General features: G+C 34.8%; 1 protein-coding gene across 25 annotated transcripts in view; it reads right to left on the reverse strand.

The window, feature by feature from the left end:
- LOC105279165 (myosin-11) overlaps window positions 1-13,985 on the reverse strand; it is a 262,296-nt gene that overhangs the window by 147,966 nt on the left and 100,345 nt on the right. For 24 of the 25 annotated variants that reach the window (XR_003407559.1, XM_026975501.1, XM_026975505.1 and 21 more), the window contains one exon: window positions 6,317-6,388. The exons of the other annotated variant lie outside the window; for it this stretch is intronic. Coding sequence is in view for 23 of the 24 variants with exons in the window: in XM_026975501.1 (XP_026831302.1) it covers window positions 6,317-6,388 (72 nt within the window). In the remaining variant the exon portion in view is untranslated. The remainder of the gene's footprint in view (window positions 1-6,316; window positions 6,389-13,985) is intronic. 25 annotated transcript variants of the gene reach the window in all.

Raw genomic sequence — 13,985 nt, forward strand, 5'->3', positions numbered from 1 at the left:
CAATCCGTGTTATATCATATTGCCTTATTCTCTTTCTTTCTCTCTTGTGAAGGCGTGCATGTTTGTATATGTATGTGACATTAGAATTAAGCATAGAATAAGTTTAACTACATTTGTACATATACATATGTATTTCAGCGAGTTGTTATGTAATTTAGAGGAAATTATTGTAATCTTTAGATTATTTAAATACTAAGGCAATTTTTGATTCGGTTTAGCAGCACCAAGTATTTTGAAAAAACACTTATTTGTATTAATAAATATATTTATATGTATTAAAATATTTATTCGTATAAAAATATCTGGATATAGCACTTTAATATCAAAGGCCAGTATTCATAGTCCGTTCTTATTTCCAGACGATCTGAAGTAATGTCTTAAGATGCTAATACGACTGTGTGATTGGTTTCAAATATCTTATGATTGTACTTAAGATGATCTTAAATCAGAATCAACAATGAATATCGGCCAAAGAGTAATAATAAAATAATAGATTTTCTGGTTTGCGTAAATATCCATTGTAGTTGGCGCAATTTGTTGAAATCATTAGTTTCGTACAGTCCTTTTTTGAAAGAACTTCAGGCGCGTATACTTGGCGTTTTTTTGTACCTTTTTTTAAAAAGGTAATTTTGTTGTGATTTCACACATTTTGTAGTGTAAAGTATGTTATTCTTTTTTTATAATATATGAGGAGATGAAAGCCATAGTCCTGCCACTCAAAGTTTTTAAAATTATTAACCTACATGTTTATAAAATATAAAATTATATTGAGTACATTTATGCACAGCAGTCAATATATTCAAAAAGAAAGAGTTTACCCCGTTGTTTTTTATTTCGTTTAATAAATAAATATAAATATACATTCTGCAAAAAAAGTATCCGGAATTAGTTAATAAAACACAAATTACTTGTTTATTCATCAATATTGATTTTGTCACCTTTAAAATAGGCCCCATCGGATGCAATACACATGTGCCAACGCTTAAGTCCTCAAAACACTTTTCAAACGCTGAAGCTGGTATTGCTTTGAGTTCGTCGTCGTCGTCCTCGTCCTCCTCCTCCTCCTCCTCCTCTCGCTCTCTCATTCACTCGCTCTCTCGCCCTCTCGCTCTCCCGCTCTGTCATTCACTCGCTCTCTTACCCTCCCGCTCTCTCGCTCTCTCACTCTCTATCGTCGTCGTCGACGTTGCAGCAAATCGCGTCATACATGCTATCTGGCGCACGCGAGAAAACGGAGCGGGTGCCATCTCGACGAAAAGAACGAACTGTATACACGACGATGATGATAATAATAATAATGACGACGACGTTTCTTAATCGAAAATTTGTCAATTTCAGACTTTGGATCGCAATATCTCCGCTCGTAGGGCACGTAGGAGAAAAATGAAAACATTTTTCTTGTACAAATCAAACCCAAGCTATGCATTGAGCCTACTTAGAAGTTGATCAGATCAGTCATTATTGAGATCTGATAATCGAGGTGTTTCGCGAAACGTCGTGTCGCATAATAGTGGTACTCTGTCTTTTGCGCTGCGCGTACACTTGGCGTGAGACACTACAGTGCCTCTTAATCTGTAATAAAAAAGTCAGTAACTAAACCATGTGTTAAGGGATGAACAAAATATAACAAATTAAAATTTGCATTTAAATGTTATAATCTCTAATGCGTAAATGTAACAATCATGAAAACTAACCAGGAGGTTCATCTTCGTGTTTGTAAAGTGAGATCAAAACTAGGTATCAATGGTAGTTCAAAATATGTACATTGATGACATTGCGATCGACAAACTATTGATAATTGGAAGTCGGGAGAAGATAAATGGAGTAAATCGGAATGAAATACTTCATTTATGATTAATAGGAAGACGCAAATTGTTATTGCCATTTTTGTAAATAATGAAAAATATATTGTTGTATATGATTAAGTGTTGACGGGTCTGCAAACAGACACTCACACAGTGTTGTATGAGGAACGTGTCGTGGAACGAAAGCGACATCATAATTAGGATTTTGGAACTAATGTAGATAACTACTTTTGGGCTTATAATCTGAAGTATTCGCCCATATAAGTTGAACCTCTTGGTCTCTAGTCTTCATAGTAACAATAAAGGTAACAACACAAAACAAAATTAAAATAACTGTGGACAAAGACTCCGCTCCTTCTCTCTGCACTCCCACTCTGAAAAAAATATAACACATTTCTATCTTCCATACCCCAAAAATATAACTTATATAATTCAAAATATGTGAAATATCTCAATTATACAATCATACAATTTAATAAATATACAAATTGGTTTGGTTATTTTACTCGTGGTGGACGATACACAGGAAGTTATATTTTTTTCCAGAATGTAGGTGCAGAGCATTATATTGGGTTGGAAGAAAAGTAATGTCGTATTTTCTTAATCGATGGCTCCTGTCTATTAATAGCTAACTTCACTCTAGATGGCACAATTGCATACTAATGCAATTGACAGCTAACACCTCTAAGCATTATTTAATGCGTAGAAACTGTATGTAAAAGTGTACATTTTCAGTTGAGATCGAGATAAATATGGAGCAAAATAAGCTGTATTTTCGCTGTGTGATGCTCTTTTATTTCCGAAAAGGAAAAAACACGACAGAAACGAAAAAAGAAATATGTGCCGTATATGGAGAGGATGCCGAACGGATGTGTCAAAGATGGTTTGCGAAGTTTCGTGCTGATGATACGACACTTAAAGATGAGAAACGCTCTGGTCGACCGCTTATTGCTAATGACGATGAAATAAAAGCTTTAATCGAGAATAATCAGCGGTACACGACGCGGGAAATTGCAGAGATACTCCACTTATCACATACGACTGTCATCAAGCATTTGCATAAGCTAGGTTATATCAATCGTCTTAATATCTGGATGCCGCATAATTTATCCGAAAAAAATTTGATCGACTGTATTTCCATTTTTGATTCGTTACTTAAACGTAACGAAAATGACCCATTTTTAAAAAATTGTGACGGGCGATGAGAATGGGTTATCTACAACAACACGGTTCGTAAACGGTCCTGTGGAAAGCATTCCGAAAAACCGTTGACCACCCCAAAACGCGCACTTCATCCAGAGAAAGTTATGCTGTGCATTTAGTGGGACTGGAAGGGTATCATATAACATGAGCTCCTTCTAAAGAACGTACGCCTTAATTCGGACAAATATTGTGCTCAATTGGACAAATTAAAGGAAGCCATTGCAGAAAATCGCCCAGAACTGGTAAACAGAAAAGGTGTTTTATTCCATCAGGATAATGCTAGACCTCATACTTCTTTGACCACTCGGACAAAAATATTGCAACTTGGCTGGGATGTTCTACCGCACCCAGCATATTCGCCAGACATTGCTCCTTCGGATTATTATTTGTTCCGGTCTTTGCAGAACTTCCTTAATGGTAAGGCGTTTGCTTCTTTAGAAGACTGCAAAAACCACCTTCAGCAGTTTTTCGCTGAAAAAACGCCTGAGTTCTACGCATAAGGAATCATGCAGTTGCCCGAAAGATGGTAAAAGATTATAGAAAACAACGGCCAGTACATTATCGATTAAAGTTGTTTTTAAATATGAATAAATTTGCTTTAATGTTGAATAAAAAATACGACATTACTTTCCTTCCAACTCAATATTTATGTATTCAATTATATTGTGTTTAAAATAAGAAGGTATATATTAGAATTATAGTGAATTATAGAAAGACGACTTCGTTGATTTTAATGACCTTGACATGTATTATCAAGGACATAACTCTGATTAACTAGCAAAAAGTTTTAGCTGTCACCTGTTATTTATTATAAAGTTATGAACAATTAAAGTCAGTGAAGTCGTTCTTAATCTTAATATTTATCAAATAAGAGAATTATTACGAATCCAGACAGTTATTTTAATTTTGTTGTTACCTTTACTGTTACACTAGCATCCCCCATCCCGGCTTCGCCCGCGATATTTATGTGTAGAATTAAATAAAAACACATTTTACACCTTCTCACCCGTTAGGGGTGGAATTTCGGAAAACCCTCCCTTAGTGAGCACCTACGTGATAGTAGGAATATAATATATATACAGTGTGATTCAGACCACCCGTACAGCCCTTTTATTTCGGAAATAGAACATTTTAGAGAAAAATGTTTCAGACAAAAGTTGTATGGCTTCGAGGGGGACATAAGATGGTATCATTGGTTTGACCTTGAAGAGTTACTTGATGGTCACATGAAGGTCATATTCAATTTCTTAAATAGAACCTACTATTTCTCATTACATATTCTTGTAGCTTATCTCGAGAGCTTTCCAAAACACTATAATAAAATATTTTTTCATTGAGTACTTTTCGAGTTATGAGGCTCCAAAGCAGTACTTTGCAGTACTTTGACATAAAGTACAAAATATGTTGTATGTTGTTATGTCATGGTGTCAAGTAAATCCTTAGGTATTATTTTAAGGTCAAATTACCTTTTCACTAAAATCTCTGTAGTTATGCATGTTTAAAAACATTCGGATCATCCTACTTTTAGCGCTATCCAGGAACAACGACGTGGACGTAGTAGAATTCTGTTTCCTTTGGGGTGTTGGTTTAACGTGAGTAATCCCCTTGCCTCTCACGTAGATGCGTGCGTGCGTGCGTGCGTGTGTGTGTATGTGTGTGTGTCTGTATTCAAGTAAGGTAGTGTTCAAAGTGAGCACCATTCTTTTCAATGCAAACGTCTACTCTGTTTTGAAAAGAATTGGTTGCTCGAAGAATTTCATCGCTACTTAAAGATTGAATTGCTTCTGTTATTCTGTTAATCACGTCATTCCTTGTAGTTGGGCGATCACGGTATACTATGTCTTTTATCCTTCCCCATAAATAATAATCCAGGACAGTAAGGTCCGGTGATCGAGGTGGAAAATCGATTGGACCATATTTGCCTATCCACTTATTGGGAAACATATTATTTATCACTGCACGAGCAACTCTGGATGTATGTGACGGGCATTCATCTTGTTGTTCCTGGATAGCGCTAAAAGTAGGATGATCCGAATGTTTTTAAACATGCATAACTACAGAGATTTTAGTGAAAAGGTAATTTGACCTTAAAATAATACCTAAGGATTTACTTGACACCATGACATAACAACATACAACATATTTTGTACTTTATGTCAAAGTACTGCAAAGTACTGCTTTGGAGCCTCATAACTCGAAAAGTACTCAATGAAAAAATATTTTATTATAGTGTTTTGGAAAGCTCTCGAGATAAGCTACAAGAATATGTAATGAGAAATAGTAGGTTCTATTTAAGAAATTGAATATGACCTTCATGTGACCATCAAGTAACTCTTCAAGGTCAAACCAATGATACCATCTTATGTCCCCCTCGAAGCCATACAACTTTTGTCTGAAACATTTTTCTCTAAAATGTTCTATTTCCGAAATAAAAGGGCTGTACGGGTGGTCTGAATCACACTGTATATAAAATTTCAAGTCGATAGGTGCAGTGGTTCGGGCTGCACGTTGATAAGTCAGTGAGTGAGTGAGTGAGTGGTATTTGGCTTATATATATATGTATATATATAGATTAACGCATCAGAGATTATAACATTTACGCAAGTGTCAAATTTTAATTTGTTTTATTTTATTCACCTCTTAACACATGGTTTAGTTACTAACTTTTGTATTACGGATATGATATAACACGGTGATATTGCATTGCATTATTACGGATAATTGGTGATAACAACATAAACAAACCTAAATATTCCTAACGAATCGCATGTACTCATTAGATATGTATACATAAATAAATTTAGTGTAATTATATTTTATGCGAATTAATACGTGCATGTGCATCATAGTAATGTAAACTAGGTACACAGTTGAATTTATTTGTGTATATGTGTTTTTATTCATCATATTATACATTAATATGGAGATCCTCATGAATAACTAATAATTAGAACATTATATTTTATTTTGTTTAGCTTAATTTGTTAATAACGTCTTAATAAACAACAAACAACGGCTAAAATCTTTCGATGATTACTCATTGTCAGTGAGAGTGCCTTAACAATATATGTCAACAACATATGTCAATGTCAGAGTTATTGAAAATGTCACCTCTAAACTGAATAATTACCCTATACTTTATTAAGTGACGCATTAGTGCAAAATATGAAAAAAACATTGATTTCACGAATAAATTTTTGAACAGCAACTAATTAAGATTATTAAATTAAATACATCAAGCTAAAGCTGGCATACAATGTTAGAGACAAATTCCAGATTGTGTTTCACTCACACACGTCGAATGTTACCTCTGACAACATCAGGTGGCAACTCTTTCGGCTCGTTCTCTCGTATGATCAATTCTGGCTTTCGAGGTCGTACTGTGGAGTTCATAATAAAACTTTTTGTAACGATGCTCTCATTCGATTCTATACAAAGCTGCGAGTGCATACTTTATGAATATATAATATATAATTATATTACATAAAAGACGAGAAAAAGATTATGTATCATATAATCTTTTGTACTAAAAGTTTAAAGAAACAAATTCACAATGAGAGAGAGATTTCGTTTTCCTAGATACCGATTCTCTCTATGTAATAAAACAGCATCGCAGTATTATCCACATATGCACTAGATTATCCATATTAAATTATCCATATACGCAGGTACACATGTATATGTGTGTGTGCGTGTGCGTGCACGTGTGCATGCGTGCATATATGGATAATTTTGTATAGAAAATCTAGTATAGAAATAAAAAGAATAAGACTTCTTCCTTCTGTTAACCACACACTGGCAAATTAATTAATTTGCCAGTGTGTGGTCGACACAAGAAAGGAGACTTATTTGCATTGATTTCCTGGCGTCTCACATATTGCTTGCTGTAAAAAGAATAAGAGTTGATTTAACCAGGTTCTCCTAGACCATAACTCTATATAATCCTAACCCTAATTAAGTAAAAACCTAATCACTCTAAAATCCTACAAAGGTGATGAGGTAATGTTATTAGAGAGAGTTGTTAGTGATAAAGCAAAAACTATAAAGGGTGAAAAGTGTTAGAAGTTGATTAATCTATATCTCCTAATATTTATGATAAATAGAAATTTCAACATTGAATCTTTTGAATATCTATTAACTTTCTTGTGATCTATTTTTATTTTCTGTTTCCCTTTTTTACGAGAAAAACAAAAGATATTAGTGAAATAATTCCTGTGTCGATTGCTCTGGCACTTTATTAAATATAATTAAAGTAACACGACGTTTCAGTCGGTATTCCGACCCTTTTCAAGTGTACAAAAATAAAAATCAAGTCTTTTTCTGAAAAAACATCAAGAGCACTATAACAATGTTTAACTATATAAGATACAAAAAAGTAGTACAAAATTAACATAAAAATAAAAACAAAATAAAATAACTTACTGGTAGAAAAAGACCTATAAAATATATGAGATGGACTAGTCAAGAAGCACGTCAATAACTGGTAGCGTACCGCAAACAAGTGAGCTCAGGACGAATTTCTACGTACCTACCACAATATTATCATAAATACGAGGTAACCGTTCCGTGTCGACTTGTAAGTTAATCGTGTTTCGGTGTCTTTGATGAAAATCATTTCTGCGATTTCCCTCTTCTTTAAGTGTTTTTCTTTATGTAAGATTTCGACGTTTGACCATTCGAAATTATGATTAATGTAGCCTCTATGTTTACTAACCACCGATCAGTTATCTTCATCCTTCCTAATATCTAATTTATGCTCATTGATTCTGGTTTCGAGGAATCTTTTTGTTTGGCCTATGTAACAGGCTTCGCAATCGGCACAATTTATTTTATATACAACGCCAGTTTCCCTATCTTTTGTCAGTGTATCTTTTCCACGCTTTATAATACCTTCAAGAGTTTTATTTACACGATATGCAACCTTTAACCGGCATTCTTTCAGTATTCTACCTAATTTATCTGAAAGACCTTTAATGTAAGGAATACAAATATATCCATTACAATTATTATTGTTGTCACTAGTTTCTATCTCATAATTCGCAATAGTGTCCGCTTTCCTGCATTTTATCCTTTTTAGTCTACACGTAACGTATTTATTTATGATATCTGGTGGATAACAATTGTCAATTAATATGGACTCGACAATTTTAATATTATCCTCATGAAATCTTTTGTCAGACAGTAAAATGGCCCTATCTATTAAACTATTAATTACATTCACTTTGTGATTCAATCGATTGCTTGCATAATAGTTTATATACCGTCCAGAGAAGGTAGGTTTGCGGTACCAATTAGTAATCAAACCACTATTATTACGAAAAACCTTGGTGTCTAAGAAACTCAGAGAGTTATTGCATTCAATTTCTAATGTAAACTTAAGTCGCGGGTGGTAGCTGTTAAATACATCTAACACGTATTGAATTCTGTTAAGAGGTATAATTGCGAATATATCATCAACGTATTTGTAGTATGTTGTGATACATGATACATACTACAAATACGTTGATGATATATTCGCAATTATACCTCTTAACAGAATTCAATACGTGTTAGATGTATTTAACAGCTACCACCCGCGACTTAAGTTTACATTAGAAATTGAATGCAATAACTCTCTGAGTTTCTTAGACACCAAGGTTTTTCGTAATAATAGTGGTTTGATTACTAATTGGTACCGCAAACCTACCTTCTCTGGACGGTATATAAACTATTATGCAAGCAATCGATTGAATCACAAAGTGAATGTAATTAATAGTTTAATAGATAGGGCCATTTTACTGTCTGACAAAAGATTTCATGAGGATAATATTAAAATTGTCGAGTCCATATTAATTGACAATTGTTATCCACCAGATATCATAAATAAATACGTTACGTGTAGACTAAAAAGGATAAAATGCAGGAAAGCGGACACTATTGCGAATTATGAGATAGAAACTAGTGACAACAATAATAATTGTAATGGATATATTTGTATTCCTTACATTAAAGGTCTTTCAGATAAATTAGGTAGAATACTGAAAGAATGCCGGTTAAAGGTTGCATATCGTGTAAATAAAACTCTTGAAGGTATTATAAAGCGTGGAAAAGATACACTGACAAAAGATAGGGAAACTGGCGTTGTATATAAAATAAATTGTGCCGATTGCGAAGCCTGTTACATAGGCCAAACAAAAAGATTCCTCGAAACCAGAATCAATGAGCATAAATTAGATATTAGGAAGGATGAAGATAACTGATCGGTGGTTAGTAAACATAGAGGCTACATTAATCATAATTTCGAATGGTCAAACGTCGAAATCTTACATAAAGAAAAACACTTAAAGAAGAGGGAAATCGCAGAAATGATTTTCATCAAAAGACACCGAAACACGATTAACTTACAAGTCGACACGGAACGGTTACCTCGTATTTATGATAATATTGTGGTAGGTACGTAGAAATTCGTCCTGAGCTCACTTGTTTGCGGTACGCTACCAGTTATTGACGTGCTTCTTGACTAGTCCATCTCATATATTTTATAGGTCTTTTTCTACCAGTAAGTTATTTTATTTTGTTTTTATTTTTATGTTAATTTTGTACTACTTTTTTGTATCTTATATAGTTAAACATTGTTATAGTGCTCTTGATGTTTTTTCAGAAAAAGACTTGATTTTTATTTTTGTACACTTGAAAAGGGTCGGAATACCGACCGAAACGTCGTGTTAATTTAATTATATATAATAAAGTGCCAGAGTAGTCGACACAGGAATTATTTCATTGTTATTCAACCTGGCGAGAAGATTGTAATTCTTAAAAGATATTAATATTGACCAAGTTTACACGGCAACGTTAATCGGGTTTAATAACATCCGTAGTTCTAAAACTGTCCAATTACAACTATTCTCCTGAAGAATGGAATGACTGTGATTGGCCAACCTTATAACTACGGATGTTATTAAACCCGATTAACGTTGCCGTGTAATGGCACTCATTGTTGTATCCGGGCTGGCCACCCGGTATAACGCGTGCCGGTCATCTGCCGATCAGCTGAGCGTCGTCAGATCGGCTGAATCTCTGAGCGTCGTCGGATCTTCGAGGGAAGAAGATGCGAGCCTCCTGGCGACGGGTCGCCAGGGGTAATAATAAACAACATTGGAGAAGACAGATCAAGATGTGGCGTTGTAGTAACCGGACGTGTTGCATCCCGTTCTTGTAATTAGTAAGTTCAATCGTTACTTCGAGAAAAGCGTGTTTTCTTTGGTGCGTGAATGTCTCCGCGAGCGCGTGCGAGCGAGTTTTATTGTGCGCGTCGAGCGAAGCACGCCCGGACGCGACAATATAATTTTCTGGTAGGCTTAGAAGGGAAATATTAGAAGGAAATGTATTAAACATTAGCCAAAAGAATATACAGGGTGAATCTTAATGACTGTCCCAACCTTTTACCACGAGAGATGGATTACCGACTGCAACTCTGGTTAACTCACTAGCACATAGATAAATAGCAGTTGCCTGGATCGACCGTGATGTACAGGCAAATTAAAAATATGTTCAAATTACAGAATTTAAATTCGCACAGTATGCTTATGTCTTATGCTTTGTCAGTTATTATATGGACAGCAATGCCATTTGTTAAGAACATTGATTTTATTGAAAAATAATTTTGCTAACTTAGAAAATTATTTAGCTATAAGAATAAAATAATTTCTGTTCTATCAAATACGTTCTGCTGTAATGTTGAATAATGTAATAAGTTATAATAGAAAAATTTTGTCATTATCACATCAAATATGCAGCATCATGTTTAATGTTCTTAACACCTGGCATTGCTGTTCACATAATAATTAACAAAATTTACTTAAGGATGTAGATGAGTAAACATGCGAAATCTAAACATTATACAATTTTTTCGAAAACAAAACATTTCGTAAATAAGAAATATGTCTGTAAAGTTTGAAATCGATTCACTACGTATTTATGAAGTTATAATTATTTGAATATTTGGTGTTTTAAAACGTGCTCTTATGGGACTACACGAAAATTGCTCAACAAGACTCTTCAATACGAAAAAAAGCATAAAACGAATCTCAACTCATCCATAACTTTTCAAAAATAAGTAGATGGATGTTCAACGAAACTTTATAACACACTTTTGTTATGATTCAGTACTAAATATGTCGTAAATCACAAAATATTGTCTTGATAATTCTTCGATTTTCACATTTCTAGATCGAGTGATATAAAAATATGACAACGCTGCCTCTCCAGTGGATGTGGTACATTATTGACAGCTCAGTTACACTAAATTTAAAGATTAGGAATCAAAAGTATTTTCTAGTTTACTGTATTGTAAAGAGTCGTCTTCACTTGGACACAGTACAATTGGACACCGTGCAAATGGACACCGTTCATTTGGACACGGAAACTTGTACACGGTTCAATTGGACACCGTGCAGTTAGACACAGTAATTTTAGATACAGTAGCATTTGGACACAAAAGATATTAATCTTTTACACCGTTCAGTTGTACACACAGATACGATTCTACATTGGTTCAACGACGTGAAAAGTCAAAAACATAGACCTCTTTGAACCCATGTAGAATCGTATCGATGACTCAACGGTGTGTGCGTGGCGCGGGTAATGCAGGTGGAGGGGCTTCGCCTTCGGCCTTTCCTGTGTACAACTGGGTGGTGTACAACTGAAGGTAAATATATACAATAACGGACCCAGCCTTAATGACCTTGACCTTGACATATATTGTAGAGGTCACCTCCCTGAATGACCTTCAAGAGGTTTTAGCCGTCGCTCGTTGTTTATTAAAAAGTTATTAACAAAAGAAATTTAATAAGTTTGCACGAATTTTCAGCTGTCCACGCGAAGCAAGGACTTGAGTTTGACATATATTACATAGGTCACCTTCCTGAATAACCCGCACTAGGTTTTACCCTTCGCTCGTTGTTTGGTAAAAAGTTATTAACAAAAATGTTTAATGAATAAAGCATAAGTTTACGATACCATATACGTTTACGAAAGAGTATATTTGATGGAATTTTAGCTTTAAATCAGAAATAGGTTTGGGTTAGGTTATATTTTCCGAAATTGGAGCCCCGGACACATACGCTCGTTTTCAGCCCGCTTCGCGGGAGGGCGGGAGGAAGGGGTTTTGCCCCTCCCCCCGCCGGGATCCGTGGTGTGTACTAGGTGATCAAAATCTGCACCGTGAAATCTGTTACACTGGCCCCGACAGGGGGAGGGGCCCTCCCCCCACCGGGGTCAGTGTAACTGAACAGTATACAACTAAACGGTGTACAACTTTTCTGTGTATTTTTCTGTGTACAAATAAACGGTGTAAAAGATTATATTTTTTGTGTCCAAATGCTACTGTATCTAAAATTACTGTGTCTAACTGCACGGTGTCCAATTGAACCGTGTACAAGTTTCCGTGTCCAAATGAAAGGTGTCCAATTGTACTGTGTCTAAGTGCACCACTCCCTATTTTAAATACACTGAATAATATGGGAATTAAAATATAATATAAAGTACTCGGTTTTAAAAAAGTATTTACATATATCAGTATAAATGATGCTCTACTCTCTTCTCTATCGTTTCACGTTGTGTTACTGCTGCCAATGTACCACATGAAAAACATATCGATAAGGTCACATTTTCTTATTCACATATCATTTTTATTGATATTTAGAGAGATTAATCGAAAAATAGTAATCAATTCTATCATACATTTATATTTTAGTCATCATATTAATTTAATTCGATCATTAATATCATAAAGTCCAAAATTGATCCTCTGAAATTTTTTCGCTGCACAGTTGGCTTGTAGTACAATCTGACAAGGGAACATCGTGATAGTCTTGATCTATTTTGAAATGAAACTTTCTTAGACTGATTAAAACATAGTTATAAATCAGTCTGTTACGTCACGGTAAAACCTCGACCCTATGCCTGCAGAGTTTCCATCGATTCCATATTTGAATATTAAAATTTTTCTTTTTTTTAAATTTTTCTACGAGTTTTTGTTACTGAGTTATCGCCGATTAAATAAAAATTGGCATTGTTTACTTTGATTGCTCATAACTCCGGTAAAAATCATCGCACAGCAATTTAAAAAACGGATTCTTAAAGCTGAAACTTTGCTCTATTGAACGGTATACTTGCCCAAATTTTTTCGAAAACATGTAACCATGCTGAAAATGGATGAATATAACGTAAAAATGAATGATTTTTCATTTTGTCATTTTGACCTTAAAAACAATCGTACAGAATGACAAAAAATTTGTTCTTCACATTTTTTTATACTTTTCAATACCATGAATTTGACAAAAATTTGCCGAATAGCTATAAGATTTTTTTCATGGTGGCCACTGTGGTTTTATGGGACAAAACTAAGAAATTGCTAAATTTCAGTAAAATAAAATGGAAAATAATGTTAATTAATGTTAAAAAATTGATTTCTAGCGCACTATATTAATCTTTATTAAGTCAGCAATAACAAAGTTCACACTTTTCTACCAAAAGTTGAAAAAATTTGTGAACCGCCGGCGTTAGTTTTATCCAAAGAGTACCACGTGGAGGTCGCACGGTCGGATTTACGCTTCGTTTTGTGTGTGCGTGCGTGCGTGCGTGCGTGTGCGTGTGGGTGTGTGTGTGTGTGTGCGTGCGTGCGTGTGTGTATGTGTGTGCGTGCGTGTGCGTGCGTGCGTGTGTGTGCGTATGCATTATGTGGAGTGTATCAGTGATTAATGCAAGATGGAGTAATTAACGCTAAAAAGAATTTAATAACGTGTATTTCCGCCTCTATTCAAAATGACTGCTCGCAATCGATTTCGCATATTGATGCAACGACGTATTGCTCTTTGAGGGATTCGCTGCCAAGTTCGGCAAAGAACTGTGACAAGCGAAGCCAAATCGACGATGTTGGGATAGTTTTCGCGTACTTGGCGCTCTAACATATCCCAAACAGGCTCGATTGGATTCAAA

This window comes from Ooceraea biroi, chromosome 2 (assembly GCF_003672135.1).
Source record: "Ooceraea biroi isolate clonal line C1 chromosome 2, Obir_v5.4, whole genome shotgun sequence".
NCBI classification, from domain to species: domain Eukaryota; kingdom Metazoa; phylum Arthropoda; class Insecta; order Hymenoptera; family Formicidae; genus Ooceraea; species Ooceraea biroi.